Consider the following 26751-nt stretch of genomic DNA (forward strand, 5'->3'; position numbering starts at 1 on the left):
TGGCCACCAAATGCGAGGAATTAACCATTAGAAAAGACCCTGATGCTGGGAAAGATTGAAGGCAGGAGAAGGGGACGACAGAGGATGAGATGGTTGGATGGCATCACTGACTTGATGGACATGAGTTTGAGCAAGTTCTGGGAGTTGGTGACGGACAGGGAAGCCTGGCATCCATGGGGTCGCAGAGTCGGACACGACCGAGCAACTGAAGTGAAGGATTTTGGGGGCTCCTCTGGTGGCCCAGTGGTTGAGAATTCATCTGCCAATGCAAGGGACATGGAGTCAATCCTTGGTCTAAGATCCCACATGCTATGAGGCAGCTGAGCCTGGCTCTGGAGCCCATAACTACAGAAGCCAGCTGTACCCTAGAGCCTGTGCTTTGCAACTGGAGAAGCCATGGCAATGAGAAGCCCGCTCACAGCTAGAGGGTAGCCCCCAACTCTCCTCAAATACAGAAAGCCTCCCAGCAAGGAAGACTCACTACAGCCAAAAATAAACACACACACACACACTCACAAAAGGTGGAATTTTAGGTAATTAGTTTTAGACCTTTCTTCTTTTCTGATGTAAATATTTAAACCCAGTAACATCCCTCTAAACATCGCTCTAGCTGCATTCCGCAGATTTTGACGTGCCGTGTTTCCATTCTTCTCGCAGCCCTGGACGTTGGACAGGATCCGGCCGGCTCCGGACAACACCGCCACCAAGACAAACTCCTAGAGGGGCGGAAGCGCCGCTTCCGGCGGCGGGACAAGCACTTCCGCTGGGACGTGTGCGTCATGGCCGCTCCCGTCTGGCCTACCTTGTGGAGGTCCCAGGTGGGTTTACCTGCGGGTACTCGCCGGTCGGTTAAGGTGCGGCCGCCGGGCTGACGCTCCTCCGGGCGCTGGCCCCGACCCTTATCAGGCCCGAGCCTGTTTCCGCTTCCGGCTGCCCGCTCCCTGGGCGGCCGCGTCCGTGTTTTGGGCAGCCTCCACTTCTGTGAATTCAACCTGGACCGCTCCGGTGGGAGCTGCTGTGCCCCGCTGCCTGCTTAGTACCAAAAAATACCCTCGCTCAGGACACCTTCGCAGGTGGGAGCCGCGTGCTCCTGCCTAGTCCATCGGCCGAGATGACTGGCGCTGTAACTCAGGAATCGCCTTGAGTTTTGCCCTCTCCGTTTCCACCCTCCGTGTCTCCGCCCGGGCCCCCGTTCATCTCTCCACTCGACCACCTCAGTGGCCAGTGGCCGTCTCCTTGTCTCCCCTTGCCCCGCGCTGCCCTGCTGCCGTGCGATCTGCTCACCGCAGGGAGCACCTTTCTGAGGTGTAGTCATCACAAAAGGCCCTGTCTTTCTGTAAAACCATGGGATCTTTCTGAAGGTTAGGAAAAGATTCTTCAGCTTTTTTTCTTCTAGAAGCATTATAGTTTCATCTTTCACATTTTGGTCCAACATCGATCTTGAATTATTTTGGGGTATGGTATGAATTACATTGATGCCCTTGTCATAAAACACACTTAACTGGGGGATTCCCTGGCAGTCAGGTGGTTAAGCTTCCACTGTTTCACTGCTGAAGATCCGGGTTCATTCCTTGGTCAGAGAACTAAGATCCCGCAAGCGACCTGGCACTACCAAAAACAAACGAACCAACCCACCTAATTGTATGGGTGAGTCTATTTCTGCACTCTCTGCTGTTGCATTGATCTATATATTTATGTCTGTGCCAGTAGTACACTGTCTTAATTACTGTAGTTAGTCTTAGAATCAAGGGGAGTGTAAGTCTTCCAACTTTGTTCTTCAAGATGGGTTATTCGATGTCGTTTGCTTTTCCATGTAAATTTTATTACCAACCTGTTGATTTCTGCAAAACAAAACCAAAAAAACCCTGCTGTGGTTTCACTTGGAGTGGTGTTGAATTTTTAGATCAGTTTAGGGAGAATTTATAATACCCATAAGCAGGGGACATCGTTCCATTTGTTTCCATCTTAAAGTTTGTAGTTTTGGGAGTAGATGATTTGTTAAATATATTCCTATGTCGAATGTGTGTTTTTTTCCCAAACCACCAAGCAACTAACTGAATTGTGACACACTCTATCTGGAGATGATGTCAGATACCACAAGTTGAGGGTTCAGTCCCAGAAGGCTGCCTCTCTCCCCACACTTGAGATACCAAACTTAAGTCCAGGTTGTCACTTGTGCTTCTGACTGGCTATAGATCTGGAGGTTACCACAGCAAAGGCTGTGGGTTTGATTAGTTTGCTAGAATGGTTCACAGAACTCAGAGAAACATTTAACTCACTGGATCATGGTTTATGATCAAAGGATAAGGATCAGAGTAGCCCGATGGAAGACACATAGGGAAAGTATGGGGAAACAGCCCAGACATTCCATGGTCTCTCCAAACACTCTACTCTCCTGAATCACCAGGTGTTCATCAGCCTGGAATTTCTTGAACCCTTCCAGCGCTGGAGTCCCTCACTCCAGGGACTGGAGATAAAACCAACCTTGTGTTCTTGGGATAAACTCCACTTGGACGTGATACAGAGTTCTTTTAGTAAATGGCTGTACTGGGCTTCCTAATGTTTTGTTAAGGACTTCTGTGTCTGCTTATGAAAAAGTATTTTTGTATGTTTCTTGTGATGTCTTTATCAGGTCAAGGCTTTGCTGGCTTCATAACACAAGCTGGAAAGGGTTTGCTTTCCCTTATTCTCCTACAGGATTCTAAGACTGGTATATTCTTCCTTGAGGGTTTGGTAGAGTTCATTAGTGAATCAGCTCAGTCTGGTATTTTTTCTGTGACAAGGTTTCTTCTTTTGTCGGTTCATAAAATTATGTTTATAAGGGAATTTGTTCATTTCATCTGAGTTGCTGAACTTGTTTGCACAGAGTTAGTCAGAGCAGAAGTAACACTACTCTTCACATCTGTAGGATCTGTAGTGTGACCTCATTCTTTCATCCCATGTGTGGGGAACTAGGCATCTTCCTCCTGCTGGCCTTTTTCTTAAGGTGTCTTGGAAACTGTCCTTTCCTGCATCATCAGGAAGAGCTTGATGAATATCTGAAGCAGGTCTCCCTGCTTCATCTGGGAAAGACACAAGGACTCACTGTGGCCAGAGACTTTGGGATCCTGAGGAGGGTGATTCTGAACAGATCTGAGGGCAGAAGTTGGATCTGAGCAGATCAGGTCTGCATGGTTTGGGGGAGCTTGTGGCTTATTCTCAAGACTTGGTGAAGGATAATGAAGCCCTGATGGAAGAATCTGCTTTGGGGGGAAATACCCAAGAATATCCATGTGTGCAGTGCTGTGGGGGTGTGGGCTGTCTGTCCTGGTCCCATCTCCTGGGGAGGCATCAGGGTGGGGTCTGATCCCCAATCATCCAGTCAGGTATCTGGCTAAGCTGTTGGCTTTCAGCCATAAATGGGTGGTCTTGGCCACCATTTGGTGGTAGCCTGTGGCTTGCTCTCTGGAACGTCTGAGTCTTTTGTATGGCAGAGGGGACACAGGACACCCAGTGGTTTCCTTAATGATGCTGGCACCCACCCCACTCCTAAATTCCCTTCCATTGTGGAGCAGGCATGAGTCACTGGGGAGGGAGAACTAAAATCCTGTTATCAGCAGGTTCTAAGTCACAAGGGTGTGATGGATATCTAAAGCATTCCAAGGGTTGGGAGGACAGTCAAGATATCTCCATGAATTATGAGTTTAAATGTGCATTAACACTTCTCAGGTGACCACTAAATGAGAAGAGTGTGACTGTCACACAAGCAGAGAAACAAATGAAATCAGAGTGAGGAGGGTGCAGCTGAAACACAAAGGGAGAAATACAGAAAGTATAAAATTAACTGATAAAAAAGAATACTTCTATTAACACTGCAAGTAAACCAATGTAAAACCAATATTTTTACATTGGTTTACTGAACTTAAAAGACTGAGACTGTCAGACTGTATTTTAAAATACAAGAATAAGAGGGATGCGGGTTCAATCCCTGGTTGGGAAGTTGAGATCCTACATGCTGAGGGGCAACTGAGCCCATGCACCACAACTAAGGCCTGATGCAGTCAGAAACAGATAAATAAGTAAATATTAAAAATAATAAGATACAAGAACCATATATACTGATTCTAGGGACACATCTAAAATATAAAACTGATGCTGGTAGAAAGGGGGTGCAAGACAACTCCCGCCCAAAAGCTGGAGCCCCCATATTACTGTCAGGCTGTGGGCAGCAGTGAACACTGCAGACTGATGACAGAGTCAACACACAGAGAACAGCCAGTAGTTCTACATGCATATGCAACTCATAATTGCTTCAACACACATAAAATAACAAAGCAGAACTACAAAGAAGTCGACAAGTGCCTACTCAGAGCCGTCTCTCAGGGAGCTGCTTCACGGAAACCAGCGGGCTAGAGGTCCTGAGGACCCGAGGTGTCCAGGCAGGAGGGTCGTGAAGTGTCAGTGCTGGGAAGAGGACTGTGGACTACGCTGCTGTCCGTTAGCTTCCTGGTTACCAAACACTATTGATTTAACACCACAAATTAAAGCAAAGGCTTGAGCAAGGTCCACAAGTCCCATTTAATGCAAATGTGTCTTAAGTCTCTGTTGTTGTTTAGTCACAAAGTTGTGCCTGACTCTTTGCTACCCTATGGACTGTAACCCGCCAGGCTCCTCTGTCCATGGGATTTCCCAGGCAAGAATACTGGAGTGGGTTGCATTTCCTTCTTCAGGGGATCTTCCAACCCAGGAATTTAACCTGTGTCTCCTTCATCTCTTGCATTGGCAAGCAGGTTCTTTACCACTGAGCCACCAGAGAAGCCCTGAGTCTCTGTTACTTGTTAACAATTTCCCCTCTATACTTTTAAAAAATTCTTTGCTATTCATTTTTGGCAAAAAAGCAGAGTCATTTTTGAAAAAAAAAAAAAAAGTCCTATAGAGGATTTGAATGACTGCATCCCTACTTTGCCTTTTAACACATTCCTCTGGCCCCTGTATTTTGTATCCTGGTAGTTACAACTAGAAGCTGGATTATATGAATGTCATTTCTAACTCTGTATAGGTTGCTTGGTGTGGATGCTACTGTTTCACACCAGAACTTCATATCTCACTCTTAGTAAAGTCAGGGTCACTCATGGATTCAGGGATCAGCTAGACTCACTTATCCTCATCAAATTCCACCCATAGACTTTAGCAACCATCCTGATTGAGTATTTTTTCTACACCTATATTAAGTGGAGTGCTGTATGTACTTTTCCTTCACCAACAATTTGTTTATCCTGACATTCAGGTCATATGGGAAAGGCAGACTGGATATGTGATTCTTTGTTTACCAAATTTATTATTTATTCACTTGGCCCCTCCACACAGCTTGTGGGATCCTAGTCCCCAGTCCAGGGATTGAACCCAGGTTCCCTGCAGTGATAGCAGAGTCCTAACCACTGGACCATCAGGGAATTTGCAATTTAGCAATTTTTAGAATGCTAGATTATTGCATTTTAAGTTCATGTATTTTATGTATTTGATGTGTTTCGATTCAGTACCTCCTTTTTGATGCTGAAATTGTTGCGTTTTTGCCAATCAGAACCCTTCACTTTGCTACTCCGACCTTCTGACAGGTCTCTCTCTGGGAGCAACTTTGTTGCCATGGACTCAATTTGTTTTACTTCCTTTCCCAAATCTATAAAGAGCCCCTTTAAAATTGAAATCAGTTCTGAGAACTTGGCTGTCCTGGATTTCAAACAAACTCTTCCCAGAGAATTTGTGTTTGCTGCTGCCAGGCGCCTCTGAGGATTTTCAACCTAGAACCAGAATATTTAACTAAATTTCCAACGGCGAAGTCGGGGTGTGGGGGTGGGGCCCAGATTGAAAGCTGCGGTCTGAACTTTCTCCAAAGGGCCCAGGTCCGCTGGTAACGGTGACACGTCCACCTGTGGAGACCCGGGAGACCCTCGGGGTCTCCACGCCCAGGAGCCCTTTGGCCGCTCTCGCTGTGGCCACCTCGCCGGTCCGTTCTTCCGACCCCGTGAAACCTTGCTCTGCGCTTGGCGTGAAACCCCTACCCCTTCGGCTAGCGCTGAGGGTGCGTGGGGCCTGGTCTCCCCCACACTTACCTCCCGGATACAGCCTTGAGGAACGCAAACCACACGTGATGGACACCGTACTAACTGGCCTCCACGCACTGGGTCTGACAGAGAAATCAAAATTAAAAATTATCCCCGGAATTCCCCAGTGATTAGGACTGGGTGCTGCCGGGGCCCAGGTTCAATATTCAATCCCTGGTCAGAAAACTGAGATTCCAAAAGCCGCCCAGCAGGACAAGAAACACAAAACTCAGTAGGTTAAACATAAAAACTCCCGTGACTCCCTTTGGCACCGGAACAAAGCCCAGCCCTTTCGATGGCTCCTGAGGGCCTGAGACCCTCCACCAGCGCCTCCCCGGCCTGCCAGACTCCCTCCATGCTCTCATACTACCTGTCCACGCCCCCGATGTCCATGTCTGCCACCAGACTATCAGCCCTGTGGGCAAGACGGTGGCGTGGTCATCTCCCTCTGCCCCTGCCAATGCAACCAGCTGTGGAGTCCCGGCAGACACACAAGGCAGAGAACGACCAGCCTTGCAGGTTGGAAACTGGAAGCCATAATGAGTGGCCGCTGCACTGGCCGGAAACGCTGGACAGCGAAGCAGGCGGTGCCAGAGCGGAGAGTGGTGGAGGGAGTCACGCCTTTATTCATAATCCATTCACCAAACCCGCCTCCTGGACAGCCCCTTTCCCCGCCACCTTCTGGCCTCACTAGCCTTCCTTGAGGTAGGGTCAGGCTCTCCCGGAGGCGGCTTCATCTGCAGCATCACGGTCGCCGTCTCCTTCGACTGGGAGAGGATAAGAGTTCGACCTGGGGACGAGCTTCCCAGAGAGGATGGTGTTCTGTGAGGCGGCACGCAGTGAGGACCGCGAAGAGAATTGAGAGTCCCTTGTCAAGGACGCGACCCCGGAGCCCGGGCCAGATGGGGTCAGGGATGGGATTCGGGAGCCTGGGCGCGACAAGGACTGGACCCTGGAGCCCACGTGGGATGGGACTCGTAAACTGGCCTTCGAAGGGGCCAGAGAAAGGACCCTGGAGCCAACACGCGATGGGACCAGTGACGGGACCCTGGGAACTGAGACCTTTGAGGGCAGGGACGGGGTCCAAGAATCCGCGCGGCATAAGACCTGAGACGGGTTGTGGGAGGCTGGGACTGATGGGACCCGGAAGGTCGCGTTCGACGGGGTTTTGGAGGGAAAAGACTCGGGATCAGAAGCGGCTGGCGATGGTTCCCAAAGCGGCGGGCCCTCAGGGCCTCGGCGCAGCCAGCCGTGCACGCACGCCAGGTCCCGCGTGTCCTCATGCTCGCGCCGCAGCTGCTCGCGCTGCTCCAGCAACTGGCGCCGCGTGTCCTGCAGCACCTGGGCCCGGCGGAGCAGCCGCAGCAGCTCCTGCCGCAGGCGACCATTGTCCACTCTGATGGCCTGGGTGTGCGCCAAGAGCGCGCGCGCCGCCTCCCGCTCCGCGTGCCGCGCCAGCGACTGCACGCTCTGGCGCGCCTCGCGCTCAAACGCTGCCTTGTCCTCCAGGAAGCGCCGCTTCACGCGGTGGAGCAGCTGCGTGTGCTCCACACGCATATGCAGCAGCTCGCGCTCCAGCGCCCGGATCCGGGCCAGCTGCTCCAGCTGCAGCTCCTGCGGCCGGGGCGCGGGTCAGCGCCGGTCCGCGGCGCGCACCCACCTCGCCCGGCACCCGCCCAGCCCGCCCGCGGGCGCGCGTGCACTGGCCTTGTAGGGCTGCAGCTCCTGCACCTGCTGCGTCATGTGCGCCGCGCGCGCCTCCATCTCCAGCAGCTGCGCGCGCACCCCGTCCTCACGCCCGCGGTAGATTGACGCCAGCTCTGCGCGCTGCCAGTGGATCTGCGACAGGCTCTCGCGGTTCTGCTCTTCCAACCTAACGATGGCGTTGGCGTAGCGCTGCGCGCGCGTGCTGGCGTAGCTCGCGTAGATCCGGTTCTCCTCGCGCAGGCGCGGCGCCTCGCTGTCCAGGAAGTCGTTCTCCCGCAGCACTTGGTCGACGCGCTGCTTACAGGCCTCCAGTTCCTCAGAGAGTAACTTGTGCTCGCGCTGCAGGTACTGAGCGCGCTCCGACAGCGGTGGCTCGGCGCCCTCTCCCGCCGCGCCCCCCCGGCGCCCGGCGCCCGGCCCGCGCTTCTTCTTGGGCGCCATGGGTCAGGGCCCCCAGCCCGCTCCTCTAACTCAGCTCTTGCCCCTACCCCAAGCCCGAATGTTCTGGCGAGGTTGGACGCGTCTCAGCGTCACGAAGCTGCGGGAGGCAGAGTCAGGAGTTTGGGGTCAACCAGGGGTCAGGGTATTGTCGCCAACCTTTACTAGTGGGCTCCTTCCGGACCTTGGCTGACAGTCGGGGTTCGTCCACCTTTAGTAGTGTTGTCGCTCAGCCGGAACGGTCTCCATGGAAACAGAACTTAGTCGCCCTCCCCAACTCCAGTCCTGTTGCTTGCGCAGCGCCCCCTCCCCCGCCACCTCCCCGCTTTCTCCATTCCCCCCAACTCCCTCACTCGAAGTCGGTGCGTGATGGCCCGTGTGCCTGCCCTGCAGAGATCGGAGTCCAGACTGGCAGGACTTCGGCTTTCCCCACAGGACCACACTGGGCTTGCTTCTGAATCTAGCAGACCCAGCAGCAGCCTTAGTAGACCCCACTCTCCACGTCCAGACGACCCTTTTGCCCCTGTGCCAATGGCCGCCATATGAGGAGAGGTTTCGCCAATTTCTTGGCCTCCCCCACCACACTCTGCCACACACGAAATCTCCGTATATCTTGTCAGTACAGGACGCTTCTTCACAACTTTTCATCACTCCGAGACCCAGTTTTCCTCGAAGCACTTCGTGATTCCTTCTTCCTCTCTGGAGCCCTCTAGGAGTTAGGACTGCTGGGAAGGCCAACCCCATACGGATGCCATCCCCTGGTCAGGAGAGCTTTTCTCTGGGATTTCCTCTCCTCAGCAGGCCCATGCGGCATCTGTTCAGCTCAACCCACCGACCTGCGCTTGGTCTTCCCAGCCAGCTGGAGTGGCTGGACAGGCCTCCCATCCTGTCTGATGCTTTTGACAAGTAACTTAAATCTCTACCCATTCTGCCCTGCCTTCACATCGTTGGGTTTCTGTCCTGGTGTGTCCACATAGGCTGCCACAGGGACAGGTTCAAGAACTGATGACTTGTAATGTTGTGAGGAGCACAGTTTAGGAAACCACATGTGTAGGAAGGCTTGCCTCCAACAAACCTTAGGAGATTGACTTCAGAACCCAGCACTTTGCTCCAATGGCTGGACTTGCTCTAGTTAGTTACACGTGCACCAAAGGTGGGGCAGAGCTTCTTAAAATTAGGAACACACTTGAAGCATTGTCCTCCTTATGAAAATGTAGTTTATAAGTTAAAGTGACAAACTTTTAACAATGCAGAATTTCCATTATCTTCATGTTAAAAAAAATTTAAAGAAATACTGACTTGTAAACTCCTAAAACAGCATCTGAGTGTTGGCCTTAAATGATCTGGGCTTCTTACAGAAAACTGGGAAAAGCCTAAGTAGAACAGGGCAAGAATCAGCCATGACCCTGCAGTGGGGGCTTCACCAGGCCCATTTGGTACCCCTTCTCCAAGCCTGGCAATCCTGACCAGGGTCTCTCTGCCTCCAGAGGCAGCCAACAACGCTCTCCACCGCATCACCCTGGGGCCTGCCTGGGGCCACTGTCACCATTTGACTGATGGCAAAACAGATTCCTGATCACATGGACCAAACCTTGTCTAACTCAATGAAGCTGTGAGCCATGCTGTGTAGGGCCACCCAAGACAGACAGGTCATGGTGGAGAGTTCTGACAAAACATGGTCCACTGGAGAAGGGAATGGCAAACGACTTCAGTATTCTTGCCTTGAGAACCCCATGAACAGTAATGAAAAGGCAAAATGATAAAACACTGAAAAATGAACTCCCTAGGGTCGTAGGTATGCTACTGGAGAAGAGTGGAGAAATAACTCCAGAAAGAAGAGACGGAGCCAAAAAGAAAACAATACCCAGTTGTGGATGTGTGTGATCACTGACCTAGAGCCAGACATCCTGGAATTCAAAGTCAAGTGGGCCTTAGGAAGCATCGCCCTGAACAAAGCTAGTGGAGGTGATGGAATGCCAGTTGAGCTATTTCAAATATGCAGAGATGATGCTGTGAAAGTGCTGCACTCAATATGCCAGAAAATTTGGAAAACTCAGCAGTGGCCACAGGACTGGAAAAGGTCAGTTTTCATTCCAATCCCAAAGAAAGGCAATGCCAAAGAATTTTCAAACTACCACACACTTGCAGTCATCTCACATGCTAGCAAAGTAATGCTCAGAATTCTCCAAGCCAGGCTTCAGCAGTACGTGAAAAGAGACCTTCCACATGTTCAAGCTGGATTTAGAAAAGGCAGAGGAAACAGAGATCAAATTGCCAACGTCTGTTGGATCATTGAAAAAGCAAAAGGGTTCCAGAAAAACATCTGCTTCTGCTTTATTGACTAAGCCAAAGCCCTTGACTGTGTGGATCACAACAAACTCTGGAAAATTCTTCAAGAGATGGGAATACCAGACCACCTTACCTGCCTCCTGAGAAATCTGTATGCAGGTCAAGAAGCAGCAGTTAGAACTGGACATGGAACAACAGACTGGTTCCAAATAGGTGAAGGAGTACGTCAGGGCTGTATATTGTCACCCGGCTTATTTAACTTCTATGCAGAGTGCATCATGCAAAATTCCGGGCTGGATGAAGCACAAGCTGGAATCAAGATTGGTGGGAGAAATATCAATAACCTCAGATATGCAGATAACACCACCCTTATGGCAGAAAGCGAGGAAGAACTAAAGAACCTCTTGGTGAAAGTGAAAGAGGAGAGTGAAAAAGCTGGCTTAAAACTCAACATTCAGAAAACTACGATCATGGCATCCAGCCCCATCACTTCATGGCAAATAAATGGGGAAACAATGGAAACAGTGACAGACTTTATCTTTGGGGCTCCAAAATCACTGCAGATGATGACTGCAGCCATGAAATTAAAAGACGCTTACTCCTTAGAAGAAAAGCTATGACCAACCTAGACAGCATATTAAAAAGCAGGGACACCACTTTGCCGACAAAGGCCTGTATAGTCAAAGGTATGGTTTTTCCAGTCATGTATGGATGTGAGTGTTGAATAAATAAAGAAAAAAAAGTTGAATAAATAAAGAAAGCTGAATGCAAAGAATTGATGCTTTTAAACTGTGGTGTTGGAGAAGACTCTTGAGAGCCCCTTGGACTGCAAGGAGATCCAACCAGTCCATCCTAAAGGAGATCAGTCCTGAATATTCATTGGAAGGACTGATGCTGAAGCTGAAACTCCAGTACCCTGGCCATCTGATGCGAAGAACTGACTCATTGGAAAAGACCCTGATACTGGGAAAGATTGAAGGCAGGAGGAGAAGGGGATAACAGAGGATGGATGGTTGGATGGCATCACCAACTCGATGGACATGAGTTTGAGTAAGCTCCGGGAGTTGGTAATGGACAAGGAAGCCTGGCGTGCTGCAGTCCATGGGGTCACCAAGAGTCGGACACGACTGAGCAAGTGAACTGAACTGAACTGAACCAAACTGCGAGGTAGGGACCTGCTCTGAAGACCGGGCTGGGCCGGTCCTCCGCGGTCTCAGATCCCTTGCCCTCCCAGGCCACGCCGCACCGTCCCTCCTCCCGGGCTCCTGCCCCGCACACATCTGCGCGGGAGTGTCTAGGTAGACCTTGGCCTTTTAATTTCTGTTTCGAAGTGAGGCACCCGATGAGCAGAGGTTTTTAAAGTCGTCCGGGCCTCGCAGGTTTCTCGGCGATTTGTCCTCGCGTTAAAGCTCATAAACGCCTCTTTCCCGAAGATGGGTGGCGAGCGTTTCCTCTTGCTGGTTCTCTGGGTTCCTGGAGACTTCTCCCAGGCGCTGCAATTCCGGATGACGCAATCCCGAGGGCCTCGAAGGCGGAGCCCCAGGGAAGTCCGCCCCGCCCCCCGCCCCCATGGCCCGACTCCGGCCCCTGACCGGGTCCTGCGGCGATCACGGGCAAAGCCCGCCCAATCCGGGATCGGCTCCCTCCCGGCTCCGCCCCACCCGCCCGGCCCGCCCCCTCCCAGCCGGAAGCGTCCGACTCGGCGCTCGCAGCTGAGCCGGCCGCCCGGCCTGGACCTCGACTCTGACCCGCGGCAATTAGGGTCGGAATTGTCTCCTTGGCTTCCTCGGGCTCGCTCCGCGCCGAAGGCCACGGGGCCTGTGGGTGTTCCCGGGAGCGGCCCCTCTCCCGGGGAAGAGGGGCGTGCCGGGCCTGGAGGCGGGCTGAGACGCCCCCACTGCAGACCTCAGGGGGCTTTCTCTAATTGTGCTGAGAAAGGGGTGACTAGTGTCCAGGTCCCCCCCCGCCGCCCACTGGAAACGGAACTCACCTCCAAGGGCCCAGATTCAAAGCCAAGTGTTACTCCTGATCCATCTCCCCACCCTTGGGGTCTTCCACCCTCCCTTCGTGGTGGCATGGGGTCTCTGTCCTTCCAGGGGCCAAGACCCAGGCTGGGGAGCGTCTGGAGGGGTCACTCACCTCTTAACCGGGACCCTGAGCTGGAAAGACACTGGAAGGAAGGGGCGCTGGCAGTCTGCTCAACTTCTCCCAAGGCCGCCCCCCTACCTCCGTCCCGGCGGGCTCGAGCCCGCCCTGGACCCTGTAGGCCGCAGCACAGTGTCCCATCCGGCTTGTTCCTAGGATACCGCTCTTTTCGCTGAGCCCCTGCCCCTACCCGGCCAGGCCACCAGAGGGCACACCTTCCTGCCCTGGCTTGCTGTTCCTTCTGCCTTGGAGCCCTCCCTCCTGGCTCTGGAGACTTGGGGTGAGCGCCCCTTCTCTGGAGTACCAACGGGCTTGGGCTGTGTGTCTGACCCGCGGGTAAGCACTTCCTGCTCCCATTTCACAGATGGAAAAACAGGCACAGAGTGAGGACTCCTGAAAGCACTGGGTCTGTGACTGGGGCCTTAGTGGGCTCTTCCCACTGTGTGCACTACCTCTCTGGCAGAGGTCAGATGAAGGGGGCCTGGCAGGAGGGATGCCCCAGCCCCACCCTGGTACCTTGTCCCTTGATCAGAAGCACAGCACGGATGGCGATCACCATGGTGAAGGGGAGGATGGGCAGGACCTCAGTGAGAGAGGTCCAGGAGAGCCTGTCTATCCAGTGCGTCCTCTGGCTGAGGTCAAGCCCTGGAGACCCCGGACCTGGCTGTTCTCTCATCCTGGGCAGGCCCCCAAGTCTGTCATCTTCCCTAGATCCCCGTTTGGGGCTGCCTGCCGCCCTGCCCTGCCCCACCCTCAACCTGAGCTGGCCCTGGGCTGGCCACCTTCCTCAAGCGGCCTTCCCCGACAGCCAAGTACCTTGGAACCGGTGCCAGACCCACACCAGGCTCATGGTCAGCCTCAGCTGGAAGGACAAGATCCAGGCCACGATGTGGGTCAGCTCCCACAGCCGCGGCCGCCCGTGAAGGAAGAGCCCTCCCCAGACATACAGGCCGTGAGGGACACACAGCTGTGAGGGACAATGCTGCACGTCACCCAATTCCCAGGAGCCACACGGGCGGGAGCCGGCAGGAGCCCTGGCTGCGCACATGTGCGTACGGAGCATGCGAGGGTGGGTCAGGGCCCTGTGGCAGTGCTGCTATGGTGACCCAGGGCCCTGGCCTGCTCAGGGTCAGTGGGTCACAGCTTTGGGAAGAGGCCTCGTTGGAGCCCAGGGCCTGTGGCTTGGTCCTTGGTCCTCCCTGAGTGGCCAGGCCAGGGAGCTCGGGGTGTGATCCAGGTTGGTCTGCGTGCCCCCCCAGGGGTGCTCACCTACCTCTGTTTGTGAGGAAGAGAATGACAAACAGAAGGATGCCCAGAGTCCAGAGCCCCGCGCAGGCTCCGCTGGCGGTGCCAGCACCCACCTCCACAGGCTGGGTCAGAGACACCCCTGAAAGACAGTCAGGAGGGGCGTCCCCTGTTTGAGTCTGGACACATGATCTAGAAACAAGTCCATCTACAACCCAAAGGCGCCCTCCTAGGAGAGGCCCAGGCAGCTGCCTGGGGTGACCTGGGGTACCTGGGTCCATAGCCCTCGCTGGGAGTGGGAGAGGAGAGCCCAGTTTGGAGCCCCAGGTGCTGGGGAGCACAGCAGGTCCTCTTGCTGCAGGCTCAGGGCTGCTCTGGGGACAGGATGGGCAGTGGGCTCCACCATAATGTGGATGGGGACGCAGCTGATATCTACTCAGACTTGGACACTGATGGGCAGGAAGGGTGGGGCCCCGAACCTGGACTGTGACTCACAGGGAAGGGTGGGGCCCACATGGACTGTGACACTGTGCCGCGGGAAGGGCTCCCCGTGAGTCTGGTCTCCAGAAGGTGAGGCTGGTGACCATGAAGCAGGAACTTCAGGCCAAATCATCTCAACCTGGGGGTTTGACCTGCCACGTGCTCACTCCCCCCAAGTGTGGGTTTCCTGGATAAGGCCCTTCAAACTTCACGTGATTTCCCCCATGGGTCAGCTAAAAGTTCAATGCACAGTCCACTTTTTCTTGAATGCATAATAAATACCCTAAATCAATAATGCACTCAGAACAAACCTGAAGCTACAACTGCATGCAATAAAACTGTCAACTGACACTTGATGAGAAAATAAAAACTTCTTGACAAAATTTATATCTGCAAGGATATTTAAACAAGGGGAAAATGGACTGGGTGGAAATAACAGCTCCAAGAGAAAACACGTAATAGCAGATTTAAAAAGAGCAAGTGGATGAGTCAAATGACCACTGAAAAACTGATTTAATAATTAAGTGAATGTAATGAAGTTCATGCTGCAGAATTCTTTTTTGCTGAAATTCACTGATTTGGGGCTGCTTCTGCTTAATGGCCGTGTTCTTTCTGGCAGAACGGCAGGGCTGAGACTGCCTTTGGTGCGGGTTCCGGGGAGGAGGCAGGGAGAAGAGGGGCTGGGCTGCTGGCCAGGGGCCAGCGGTGCCCACTGCCCTCCGCAGCTGTGTGGGGCTGCTCCACGCCCCACCCCTGGTCCTGCCTTGTTGGTGAGTTCACTAGGCTCCTGCGTCCACTTGCTGCTCCTGCTGCCCACCGCTGGGGAGCGCCTGGCTGTGCCTCCTGCCCGGCTCACGGCCTCACTCCCCACCTCAACCCCTCCGCAGTGAGTCCAGCTCTCATCCCTTTCAGCCTATTCAAGTGGTTGTCAGTCCTTCTTTTCCTGCTCTTCTCTGTCCTTGTAGGCATAGAGCTTTTCGCTTTATTACTGGTTATATCTGGGGAATATTCCCACTCATTCAGTGAATTTTTAATTTCATCTAAGTTATCAAGTATCTTGGTGGGAGGTTGTTGACAATAAACCCTTATTTTCTGGTCAATGCTTGAAGGGTTTGGTAGGAGTATAGTCTTTCACTCCTGATACTAGTAATTCCTCTTTTAGTTCTTGAATTGCATCTTTATTTTCTATGGTCTGTATCAGTTTTCTTGATTATAAGATGTCAATAATATGAAACCATTTTAAATATAATAGAACATTTAATTGCATACATTTCCCATCAATGCCCAAGTCATTTAATGATTTATGTCGGCCATCTCCATTGGCGGGGGCTTTTCCACAGGAGGCCCCTGTGGCTTCCTGAGACCATGTTTCCTACCAGATTCAGCTCATTTCCAGCCTGAAGAGTTACCATGTCTGTGTGGCAGCCCTGAACTTACTCTTCTAATTTTTTAGCACTGAGTTCTGCTTTAACTATAGCCAGCTTCTCATTCGTAACCTATTGTATATGCTTTCTGTGTGTTATTCAATCAGTCGTGTCCAACTCTGTGACCCAAGAGACTGTAGCCTGCCAGGCTCTTCTCCTCTGCCCATGGGATTCTCCAGGCAAGGATACTGGAGTGGGTTGCCATTTTCTTCTCCAGGGGATCTTCCTGACCCAGGAATCAAACCTGAGTCTCCTGCACTGCAGGCAGATTCTTTACCATTTGAGCCTCCAGGGAAACCCATGCTTTCTATATGCTGGACTTTTAGGGATTGGTTCAAGGACTCTAGATTGGCTTTTTTCCCCTTTGAGTATATTAATAACGTCATTGCTTTTTCTTCTGGCTTGAATTTTTTTTCTGATAAAAACTCTGAAGTCATGCTTATTTTTTTGTTCCTCTGCACATAAATTTCTTTGGTTATTTTAAAAATTGTTTCTTTATCACTGCTTTTCAGCAATTTAGTTATGACTTCTTTGTGTTTTTCCTAGTTGGGTTTCATTTAATTTCCTGAATCTGTGAATATATCATTTTTTCTTTAAATTTGCAAAAATTTCAGCCATTACGTTCTCAAACATACGTATTGCACGCCCCTTTTGGTTGACACTATCCCACAAGTCATTACTCTTTTTTTTTCCCTCTGTGGTTTCAGTTTGGGTAGCTGGGACTTTGAATTCACTGATCATTTTTTTTTTCTACTTATGCATGTTTTCTATATATCCAGGAGCATATTTATAATAGCTTTTAAAAATGCATCCATACTCAGTCATGTCCAACTCTTTTCTGACCCCATGGACTGTAGCCTGACAGACTCTTCTGTCCATGGAATTCTCCAAGCAAGAATACTGGAGTGGGTTGCCATTCCTTTTTCCAGGGGATCTTCCCAACCCAGGGATCGAACCCAGATCTCCTGCATTACAGGCAGGTTCTTTACCAACTGAGCCATCAGGGAAGCCCTTTTGTGTTTATCGAGTTACATATTCTGAGTATTTCCTTCAAGTGAAAATCATTAAATATGTGGCCTTTTGTATCTGACTTATTTCACTTAGCACTGTTTCCACATTATACCATATACCATTACTTAAATCCTTTTTATGGATGAATTATATTCCATTGTCTGTATAGATATACTTTTCTTTATCCATTCATCAGTTGATGGATATTTGGGTTGTTTCTACCTTTTGGCTTTTGTGACTAGGCTGTTGCAAAAACTCATGTACAAGTATTTGTTTGAATATCTGTCTTCAATTATTTTGGATATATACTCAGAGGTTTCTCAGGTGGTGCAATGGTAAAGAATCTGCCTGCCAATGCAGGAGATGCAAGAGATGTTGGTTCAATCCCTGGGTCAGGAAGATCCCCTGCGGTAGGAAATGGCAACCCACTCTGGTGTTCTTGCCTGGAAAATTCCACGGATAGAGGAGCCTGGCAAGCTAAGAATTGGACACGACTGAGCAACTGAGCACGCACGTGCACACTTATACCCAGAAGTGGAGCTGCTGGATCCTATGGGAATTCTATCTTTAACTTATTGAGGAATTGCCAAACAGTTTTCCACAGGAACTGCACTGTTTTACATCCCACCAGCACCTTATGAGAGTTCTGATTTTTCTCCATCCTTGCCAAGACTTCTTTTGTTTCATTTTGCAGTCATCCTAGTGGGCAAGTGTGACCCCACGTGTCATGACTGTGTTTCCCTGATAGTTAATGACGTTGAGTGTCTTTTCCTGCGGTGCTGGCCATTGGTACATTTTCTTTGAAGATGGGTCTATTCAAGTCTTTGTCCATAGTTTTCTGGTTTGGTTTGGTTTCAGTTTTATTTATCTGTCTTTGACTGTGCTGGGTCTTCATTGCTGCATGAGGGCTTTCTCTAGTTGCAGACAGCGGGGGCTACTCTCTAGCTGCAGTGTACTGGCTTCTCGCTGCAGTGGCTTCTGTTGTGGAGCACTTCAGCAGTTGCGGTTCCTGGGCTCCCTGAGCTCAGGCTCACTAGTTGTAGCACGCAGACTTGGTTGCTCCAAGACATGTGCGATCTTCCCAGACCAGGGATCAAACCCATGTCTCCTGCATTTGCAGGGAGATTCTTTACCACCAAGCCACCAGGGAAGCCCCTATCCATAATTTTAATTGGGTAAGTCTAATAACTATTTATTGGGTGCTGGATATTGTGAATTTTATGTTACTGAGTATTGTTTTGTTCCTGTTTCCCTTTAAAGAGTATTGACATCCTTGGCAGCCTGTTAAACTAAACAGCCTGTGTCATCTTGTTCCCTTTGAGGCTTGCTCTCCACAGTCATGATGGGTGCGGAACAGCCTTTAGTTGAGAGCTAGTTCAGTCGCTTCACTGAGGCCATGACCCGTCTGGGGTTTCTCCTGAATGTTCTGATGTCCACCCTGGCTGCTCAGCATTAAAGGTGTCCTCTGCCTATATGAAATCTGGACTGTTCAGCTTACCACCCCCACCCCCCACCCCTCTTGTTTTGTGCTTGGACTCTTGGAAATTTCTCCATCTTTGCCCTGATGTGGTGCTCAGCAAGAGAACTAAGAGGCCCTCATCTGGTGTGTTTTGCTGAGAGCACAGTCCTGCGGTGCTGGTTGTCCTAACTCTTCATCAGTAAGAGCATGGACAGTCAGTCACTCCCTCACGACCAGAATAAAAGTCTCTCATCTCTTGTTTCTTTTTCTCATGTTTATCCCCTCCCCCCTCCAACTTTATATTGAGATACAGCTGAAGTATAATAAACTGCGCATATTTGAAGTGTACAGTTTCAACTGTCTTAACATATGTGTTAACTATCTGAAACCATCACCAGCCTTGAACATTTCTATCACCTCCTAAAGTTTTCCTGTACCACTTGCAAGGCATCTCTCCCTCCACTCTACCACAAGGCTATCGGTGATCTGTAGTTGGCATTCTCTAGAATTTCGTACTGACGGCACCAGAAGATCTGGCTTCTTTAATCAGCATCATGATTTTGAGCTTCAGCCATGTCGTGTGTATCAACAGTTGTCCTTTTCTGTTTTTCTGCGCAATATTCCACTGTGTGGTTATACCACTTTTTGTTTATACCACTTTTTGTTTATTCCTGTTTCAAATGCTGGAAGCAACATTCGAGTTGTTTACAGTTTGGGGCTGTTACAAATAAAGCTATGTACGTGGGTGTGTAACTCGACGCATGTTTTTATTTCTCTTGGGTGACTACCACCGGAAGATGCCCGAGTCACGCTAAATTTAAGTTAAACATTTTAAGAAACGACCAAATATTTTCCCAAAGTGGCTGTAGCGTTTTACACGTTGGGGATGCCACGGCCCCTGCCCCCAAATACCTCCGGAGAGGAGGGCTGCGAGTGCCACGTTACCCTTTGCTACCGCCTTAGCAAGCTCGGAAGAAGGCAGAGAGGGAGGCCCGGCCGTGGGCACCGCACGTGCAAAGGCCCGGGGTGGGCAGAAGGCTCCTTGGGCGCAGGTGCGGCGAGGGGGCGGAGAGGGGGAACCTTCCCGAGGCGCGGCTGCGGGGAGGGGCTCCTCGGCGGCCCCGGATGGGGCGGGGTTTGGACGGCAGGCGGCGCTCCGTCGGTTCCCAAGGCAACCGGGTTCAACAGTTGGAGCCCCGAGGTTGTCTGGAGGCTTCCTGCTTCCCGCTTGCCGACATGTGCACCGCCGAGGTGGACCGTCACGTCGCCCAGCGATACCTGCTCAAGCGGCGGCTCGGGAAGGGGGTGAGCTCGAGAGGCGCCCGGGCGTCCGCGGGACCTGCAGGACGTGGGTAGGGCCAGTCAGAGGACTGTGGCCGTCCACGCTGCAGGGACTCCTGCGCTGGGGTCCTGCGTCCTCCATGAGCTGCAGGTGTACCCCGTTTCCGACAACAGGGCGCCCTACTCACAGGGAACTTGTCCCCTGGCTCTGAGAAGCAGCTGAGAGCTGGGCCCCCCAAGGTCTCAGGTCTGATCCTAGAGCCCCCCGGCCCCCGCTGTCCCCACCACCGCCTCAGGCTCCCGGCTGCCTCTCCCGGTGCCCATAGTGTGACACAGGCGCCGAGGGCAGGCAGACGCCTGCCCAAGAAGGGCCTGAGCCAGTGAGCGGGGTGGGCATGGAGTGCTGGCCAGAGCCCCGTGAGAGCCCGAGTGCATTTGTGGCTGTGGGCGTGGGAGAGCAGATCGGACTGTGTGAGAGTACATGTGTCACGGTGGATCACAGGGTGTGTGCAAGTGTGAGACACGGAGCAGAGAGAGTTGCAGATAGTGCGAGCAGTCATGCAAAAGCCCTGGGGCAAGGACATGCTGAGCTGGTGGGAAGGAGCAGAGCTGATGTAACTGGACAGGAGACTAGGGGGATGGTCTGGGAACGTGGGGATTTGGGGAACTGCAAGGACTTCAGCTCCTGCTGTGAGTGACACGGGGAGAGGAGCAGCCTTTGGTACCACTTTACAAGGCCAGGCTGCCTGCTCGGCTGAGGATGCTCTGTGGGAGTGGGTGGGGGAGAGAATTTAAGAGGTCAGGGCAGTGATAGGGCTGGAGGTGGGAGAGGCTTGGACCAGGATGGAGGGGCAGAGGGGAGAGAAAGTCTTCAGATTCTGATGAATTCTCAAGTTGGAGCCAACAGGATCTGCAGACAGGCTGGATGGGGTACACGAGAGTGGGATCAGGATGCCTGCAAAGGTGAAAGTCTGTCAGAGAAGGGACCCACCCAGAAACTCCCTCCCGTTCCACAGTCAGGACCTGCTACCCCACATCCCCCTGGGGCCTCCCCAGAGGCCCCCTCTCTTGCCTCTAACCCCCATTGCTTCCCATCAGCCTCCTCTGAAGGACTGCAACTTTGGGGGCTTCCCCTCTCTGGAAGCAGAGTGGGAAGGAGGAGGCTCGTGTCTGCAGGAGGCACCCTGGCGGGGCTCTGTGCCCTGCAGGCTGACCACCGTCCTCCTCAGGCCTATGGCATCGTGTGGAAGGCGGTGGATCGGAGGACTGATGAGGTCGTGGCCATCAAGAAAATCTTTGATGCCTTCAAGGATAAGACAGACGCCCAGGTAAGTGAGTAGGGAAGCGAGCAGTGTGGGAAAGGATGAGGCAGGGCTGCAGGGTGGCCCCCCGCTGCCTTGTGTCGGAAAGGTACAACTGGGAACCCAATCACAGCAGGTTTCTGCAATTTTCAGAGCCCCGCCCCCTGCAAACCCAGGGTCCAGCAGGTGTGCGGGCACTGAGCATCTGTCCTTTCGCATCCTCTCTGGACAGGGGCTTCCTTCTTGCTCCACACCCACACTCATGTTTCTGTCTCCTTCCAGAGGACATTCCGGGAAATCATGCTTCTCCAGGTGAGTGGCCAGGCCATCTACCTGCTGCTCCAGGTGCTGTTTCTCCAAAGAAGGGGAAGCCTGGTCCCTGGCCCCCAGGGCACAGCCCCCTGCTCTTTCCCCAGGAATTTGGGGACCATCCCAACATCGTCCGCCTCCTGGATGTGATCCCGGCAGAGAACGACAGGGACATTTACCTGGTGTTTGAGTCTATGGGTGAGTGAAGCCTCCCGCAGACCCCAGTCCCCCTTTGTCCAGGCCCAGGACCGCCCCCGCCCGCCCACACCCCAGTGTTTCCCACAGTGGCCAGTGCGCTCAGCGTGAGCAGAGTCCCTTGGAGCTGGAGAGTGTCAGCCCCCAAGGCCTGATGGCGAATACCTTGACCCCCACCTCTGCGAGGTTTTGCAGCTACGTGTCCTTTTTTCCTGCTCATTTGATAAAACAAAGGGAGCATGAAATAAAGTACAAAAACAATTCCACAAACTTTGTTTGCTGTGCTGACAAAGACGGTGGGCAGGCTTGAGAGGTGGGCAGGGGCTCCCGGGCAGCGCTTGTGCCAAGCATGTGCTGGCGAGGCCCGGGTCTGTGGGGGCTTAGGAGTCCCCGCGGGGGTGCAGAGTGGGCTCGCCTGGCCCACCCTCCCCAGGCCCGCCAGACTGACCCGCAGGCCTCCCCAGATACCGACCTGAATGCTGTCATCTGCAAGGGCACGCTGCTAAAGGACACCCACAAACGCTACATCTTCTACCAGTTGCTGCGGGCCACCAAGTTCATTCACTCAGGGCGGGTCATCCACCGGGACCAGAAGGTACTACCCACGCCTGTCTGCTGAGCTCCACTGCCCGGCCAGTGCTCCAGCAGTGCACCAGGTCCTCGAGCCCCAGCCCGGTCAGCCCACAGCCTGCCTCTACACCCCCAGCCATCCAATGTTCTCCTGGATGCCAGCTGTTTGGTGAAGCTCTGTGACTTTGGCCTGGCTCGCCCCCTCAGTGGCCTCCCTGAGGTCCCCGAGGGGCATGCCCTGACGGAGTATGTGGCCACGAGATGGTACCGGGCTCCAGAGGTGTTGCTGTCTTCCAGCTGGTAACAGCGAGCAACCGGCCCTCATCCCACCCCACCTCCCCCTGCAAGGTCAGGGCCCCCGCGCCCCCCTGCCCAGCCAGGGCCCTTGGCCTTCTTGTCCCGCGAGTCCCAGAACCCACTCGTAGTCCCTCCTCCCACCAGCGCCTCGGCCTCTGGGGTGCCCCCTCCAGCTCCACACCCTCCCCCCCACACCAGGTACACCCCTGGGGTGGACATGTGGAGTCTGGGCTGCATTCTGGGGGAGATGCTGCGGGGGCGGCCCCTGTTCCCCGGCACGTCCACCCTCCACCAGCTGGAGCTCATCCTGGAGGCCATCCCGCCACCATCCAAGGAGGGTGAGTGTGTGGGCAGGCAGCTGCTGGCACACAGCTGTGGGGCGATGGCACCTCATGGATCAGGACTGCATGGGAGGACAGCGGGGAGGGGATGGCGCTGGGAAAGGCAGGGAGGTGGGATGAGCAGGGTCCAGAGGCCTTGGCAAGCCTGGAGGGGGCAAGCTGTGCAGGGTGGGCCCAGGGGAGGGCTGCTGGGGGTTTCCACCAGGGACACAGGGCCCACGAGGGTCAGGCAGTGCCCATCAAGGGTCCAGCCGGGGCAGGGAACAGCACGAGCTCTGTGGAGGGGCCACAGGCAGCTCCACACTGTGCAGCCAGGGGCCGGACACGGTGCTAGCGAAGCGATGGGTGGAGGCGGCTTGAGGGGCAGCCCGCAGTGGTCCCTCCTCCCTGGGGGGCGGCGGTGTGAGGGCAGCGTGGGGAGCCCCGTTCTCTCCCCAGTCTGCTCTGGCGGAGGGGGCAAGGCACTCCCCATGGAGGTGGGGGGTACATGCATGCACGCGAGAGCACGCGGCATGTGCAGGAGGCAGGCGTGTAAGGACAGGTGCACATGTGTGTGCACTAGCGGTGGTGTGCGACCTGGTTTTCGGGGCTTGAGCCCTGCCAGAGAGCCAAGGCCCTGCAGGGGAGGTTGCTCCACAGGCCAGAAGCAGTGGCCACCCACCTTCCTGACTCCTGAGTACACTGCCTTCTGCCCTTGCTCCCAGACCTCCTGGCGCTCGGCTCTGGCTGCAACATCTCAGTTCTGCAGCACCTGGGGTCCCGGTGAGTGCGGGGGCTTCAGGGGGCCCCAGCGTGCTCCCTGCAGCCTTCAGGGCCAGCGAGTGTCAGCTCCGTGGGCCCTGCCCTCCTGACCACAGTCCTGAACTGGGTAACTGTTGGTCAGCCTGAAATGAGGAGACCCCATGGTGGGCCCCGCTGGCGCTGGGAGAGCGGCAGGAGCCGCCCCAGGCCTCAGAGATCAGGGGCCTGACGACCTTCCTCGGCGCCCGAGGGTGATGCAGGGGGCAGGAAACTGGGGGACAGGTGGAAGTTGAAACCCTAGCAAGGAGCATAGATGTAGACGGGGGTGGGGGGGGGAGTGGGGGGCTGGGGGGGGAGGGGGGGTGCCAAACCCTGGAGACCCTGACGAGCTGGCCTCCCGCAGGCCCAGGCAGACGCTAGATGCCCTCCTGCCCCCCGACACCCCTCCAGATGCCCTGGACCTCCTCTCGAGACTCCTGGTGTTTGCCCCGCACAAGCGGCTCAGCGCAGCCCAGGCCCTGCAGCACCCCTACGTGCAGAGGTAGCGGCTGGGGGTGGCGGTGGGCTGCAAAGCTCCGAGCAGCTCTCCCGAGGCAGCCCGGCCCGACCACCCCAGCACCCGCCTGGCTGGCTCCCCGCAGGTTCCACTGCCCGGCCCGTGAGTGGACACTGGAGGGGGACGTGCGGCTCCCGGTGCAGGAAGGAGCCCAGCTCTCAGCCGCCGAGTATCGCCACCGCCTCCATCAGGTGCTCCGAGACGCCACCCGCGTCATTCGGGCCCCGAGGCCTCCTCTGCGCAGCGACCCCGCCCCCACTCCCACCGCCCTCTGAGCGCCCCTCCGCTCTCGCAGATGATCTTGGAGCGTAGGGGCCACGGCCGCCTCCCGAAGGAGACGGGCCTGGGGGGCGGCCCCCCGACCCCCGAGCCGGAGGCCCAGCTGCCCTCGGGCTCGCCCGCGTTGAACTCGGGACGCCGGCCTCGGAATAACCCAGGCCTCTGCCCCGTGCACGGTGCGTGGTCTGATGGCCGATGTGTGGGGCCACCAACCGCCAGCAGCGCCGGACTCCTGACCCCGGGGGTTTGGTTTCCCGACCCACAGACGCCCCCGGCGGAGCCCAGGACCCTCCCAGGCAGAACTCAGCCCCCCTGCCCCAGCCTCCGCCCCCAGGAGGTCCTGGGAGAGGGGCGGGGCCCGGCGGGGCGACGTCATCCTCGTGGGTAGGTCGTGGTCGGGGCGCGGCAGGGCAGGACCGCTCCCGCTGCTTCTTTACGAGGGCGCTGGTGACGCTGCCACTCGCTCCTCCCCAGGTGAAGCCCAGCGTGAGGGAGGCGGCGCCCTCCTTGACCTCGCAGGCCGCCGCCCAGGTGGCCGTCCGGGCACTGATCCGGAGTGACCGGAACCCGGGCCGCGGTGCGAACGCGCCCGGCGCGCCACGGGTGAGCCCACGCGCCCCGCTCCCCGCCCCCCGGCCCCCTTCCTTCCCTTCCGCTGGCCGCTCCCCGCGCCGGGCACTCCCTCCACGGTCCTCGATGCTGGTCTGTGTGCAGGTTCCTCCTCGACCTCCCGGGGCGGCCCGGCCCGGTCGGAGGATGTTCGGGGCCTCGGCCGCGCAGGGGGCCCAGGGGGCCGCGCGGGCCAAGCTGGGGGGCTACTCCCAAGCCTACGGGACCGTCTGCCTCTCGGCGCTGGGCTGCCTACCCCTCCTCCCGGGACCTCGCGCCTGAGCCGCCCTGCGGGTCTTCAAGGGGACCTCCCCGGCGCCCAGCCCCGCGCCTCTCCCCTAGTCCTTAGGTTGCCCCTCCTCCGGCAAGCTCCGGGGCCCAAGCCCCTGGTGCTCTCCACCTAGCGTTTCCCCAGCGCACCCTCTCCTGGCCACATTTGAGTCCCAGAGCTTGTCTGGGCCTCTCTGGGGGACTCGCTGAGGTTCACACCCCAACCTCCATCACTTCCTCCAATAAAGTTCTATCTGTCCCCCACCCGCCTGCCTATCTGTCATCCTCAGCCAGGGTCTGCCAGCGAGGCTGCACCAAACCTTTTCCCTTCTGGAGGACAGAGCCCTTGAGACGCCTCCAGGGTGCCATATGCTGTCATCTGGGCTCCTGTCTGCTCATGTCCAGCGCTTTCTCTCTAGCTTAAGGCTGCCTGGGGGTTGCCTTGGGGTCACCTCTGTCTACAGCCTCCAGGGCCTGCCTGGTGCCTGAGCACCTCAGGTCCCAGCTAGGGGTGCTGCAGGAGTGAGGCGGTCCCCACGGTGGTCCTGCCGGGGAGGGTCCTGTTCAGTGCATCTGTTGCTGGGCTGCAAGCCACCGTGTGACCACACTTGTGGCCCTGAGCCACAGCAGGAAAGGGGAGAACGTGGGACAGTGCCCCTGACTGCAGTCAGTCACGCCCACCAACACGGTGACAGGTGCTCGGTTTGTCTCCAGACCTTGGCGGGGAAGGAGAGAGCAGCTGTGAATGTCCTGTGGGGCTCAAGGCTTCCTCCTCTGGTGTCACCAGGCAAAGCACCCAGTGTGAGCCCAGACTGGGGGTGTGGGACTGAGGAGTGGCAGGGTCCCAGCTAGCGCTAAGGTGCCTCCTGGTTCCATGCACACCTCACACTGCACCCACCCTGGGCAGTGGTCAGGACACAGGGAGTCCACTTTCCGGTGCCTGGTTGGAGGTGTTCCTGGCCCAAGGGCTTTTCAGCCAGGAGCAGGCAGCTCCGCCCTACTGTGGAAGACATCAGTTGCTGCAGGGGAGGGCGAGCGAGGTATGGATCAAGGAGAGCTGGGCAGGGGTTGACCCAGACCTGGCAGCTACCGGAGAGACTCAGAAGGCAGAACAGGGCTTGGGGAAGGCCAGGGAGGGGCCGTGGTTCTGGCTTGGAGGTGAGCTAGTCATGAGATGGAGCTGCCTGAAGGGGCAGCTTTTTGCATTTTTAGAGCCTGAGGTATAGCTCAAGCAATGAATACGGGGGACCCATAGGGCTGGGGAATGAATGCCACTGCCCAGAAAGGGGCAGGGCACCCAAGAAGTCCAGCCCTGAGTGCAGAGGTGCTGCTGCAAGACTGGAGAGTCTGGGAGGCCCAGACAACTAGACAAATGGCTGCTTGGCACCCTGGCCAAGGACAGCCCCAGGTTGATGGGAACTTCGAGACGAGGTTAGTAAGTGTCTGCTGGGCTTGGCAACCAGGGGTGTGCCAATGGGCTGTGCCTACAGAGGGCTGGTGAAGTGAGGCCTGTCACAGTAAGTGGCTGAGGGGGGGAAGGGGTTTGTGGTGGTTAGAAGATGCGGGTAGAGGTGGTGGCAGTATAGATGGGGAGGGGTCTTTAGTCCACCCCACAGGGATGGATGGTGGTGTCGAGAGAGAAACCTGAGACATTAATAGAGCTAAAGGCTGCAAAATATAACTGGGTGGTGTTATCTATATGTATTTGGGAACATGGCAGAATA

At 55.0% G+C, this 26751-nt stretch overlaps 2 protein-coding genes across 3 annotated transcripts; one reads left to right on the top strand and one right to left on the bottom strand.

Moving 5' to 3' along the window:
- Positions 1 to 194: 194 nt before the first annotated feature.
- MAPK15 (mitogen-activated protein kinase 15) lies at positions 195 to 25291 on the top strand. Of its 2 annotated transcripts, none has more exons than XM_045162754.1 (14): positions 195 to 818; positions 20789 to 20887; positions 21143 to 21172; positions 21277 to 21367; positions 21829 to 21959; positions 22071 to 22234; positions 22430 to 22569; positions 23277 to 23334; positions 23717 to 23854; positions 23955 to 24060; positions 24165 to 24324; positions 24414 to 24532; positions 24623 to 24751; positions 24863 to 25291. In XM_045162754.1, exons 1-14 carry the CDS (start codon positions 780 to 782, stop codon positions 25037 to 25039), a joined length of 1581 nt encoding a protein of 526 aa, XP_045018689.1. In that variant the 5' UTR covers positions 195 to 779; the 3' UTR covers positions 25040 to 25291. The 2 variants fall into 2 exon arrangements, with proteins under 2 accessions (XP_045018689.1, XP_044784351.1); XM_044928416.2 differs by lacking the exon at positions 195 to 818 and adding an exon at positions 17252 to 19583.
- On the bottom strand, positions 6122 to 8507 carry CCDC166 (coiled-coil domain containing 166). Its single transcript, XM_006045173.3, has 2 exons — positions 7788 to 8507; positions 6122 to 7694 (listed from the first exon to the last, which is right to left on the bottom strand). The coding sequence occupies exons 1-2, from the start codon at positions 8226 to 8228 to the stop codon at positions 6792 to 6794; spliced, it is 1344 nt and encodes a 447-aa protein (XP_006045235.2). The 5' UTR covers positions 8229 to 8507; the 3' UTR covers positions 6122 to 6791.
- Positions 25292 to 26751: the final 1460 nt, after the last annotated feature.

Source organism: Bubalus bubalis, chromosome 15 (assembly GCF_019923935.1).
Source record: "Bubalus bubalis isolate 160015118507 breed Murrah chromosome 15, NDDB_SH_1, whole genome shotgun sequence".
Classification (NCBI taxonomy): Eukaryota; Metazoa; Chordata; class Mammalia; order Artiodactyla; family Bovidae; genus Bubalus; species Bubalus bubalis.

Bases quoted from the DNA above. Each gene is read 5' to 3' on its own strand.
- CCDC166 (XM_006045173.3), bottom strand. From the start codon at position 8,228: ATGGCGCCCAAGAAGAAGCGCGGGCCGGGCGCCGGGCGCCGGGGGGGC. The intron at 7,695-7,787 runs GCCAGTGCACGC...CCCCGGCCGCAG, and splicing joins AGGAGCTGCAGCCCTACAAG to GAGCTGCAGCTGGAGCAGCT.
- MAPK15 (XM_044928416.2), top strand. From the start codon at position 19,404: ATGGGGCGGGGTTTGGACGGCAGGCGGCGCTCCGTCGGTTCCCAAGGC. The intron at 23,335-23,716 runs GTGAGTGCGGGG...GGCCTCCCGCAG, and splicing joins CTGCAGCACCTGGGGTCCCG to GCCCAGGCAGACGCTAGATG. The intron at 24,325-24,413 runs GTGCGTGGTCTG...CCCGACCCACAG, and splicing joins AGGCCTCTGCCCCGTGCACG to ACGCCCCCGGCGGAGCCCAG.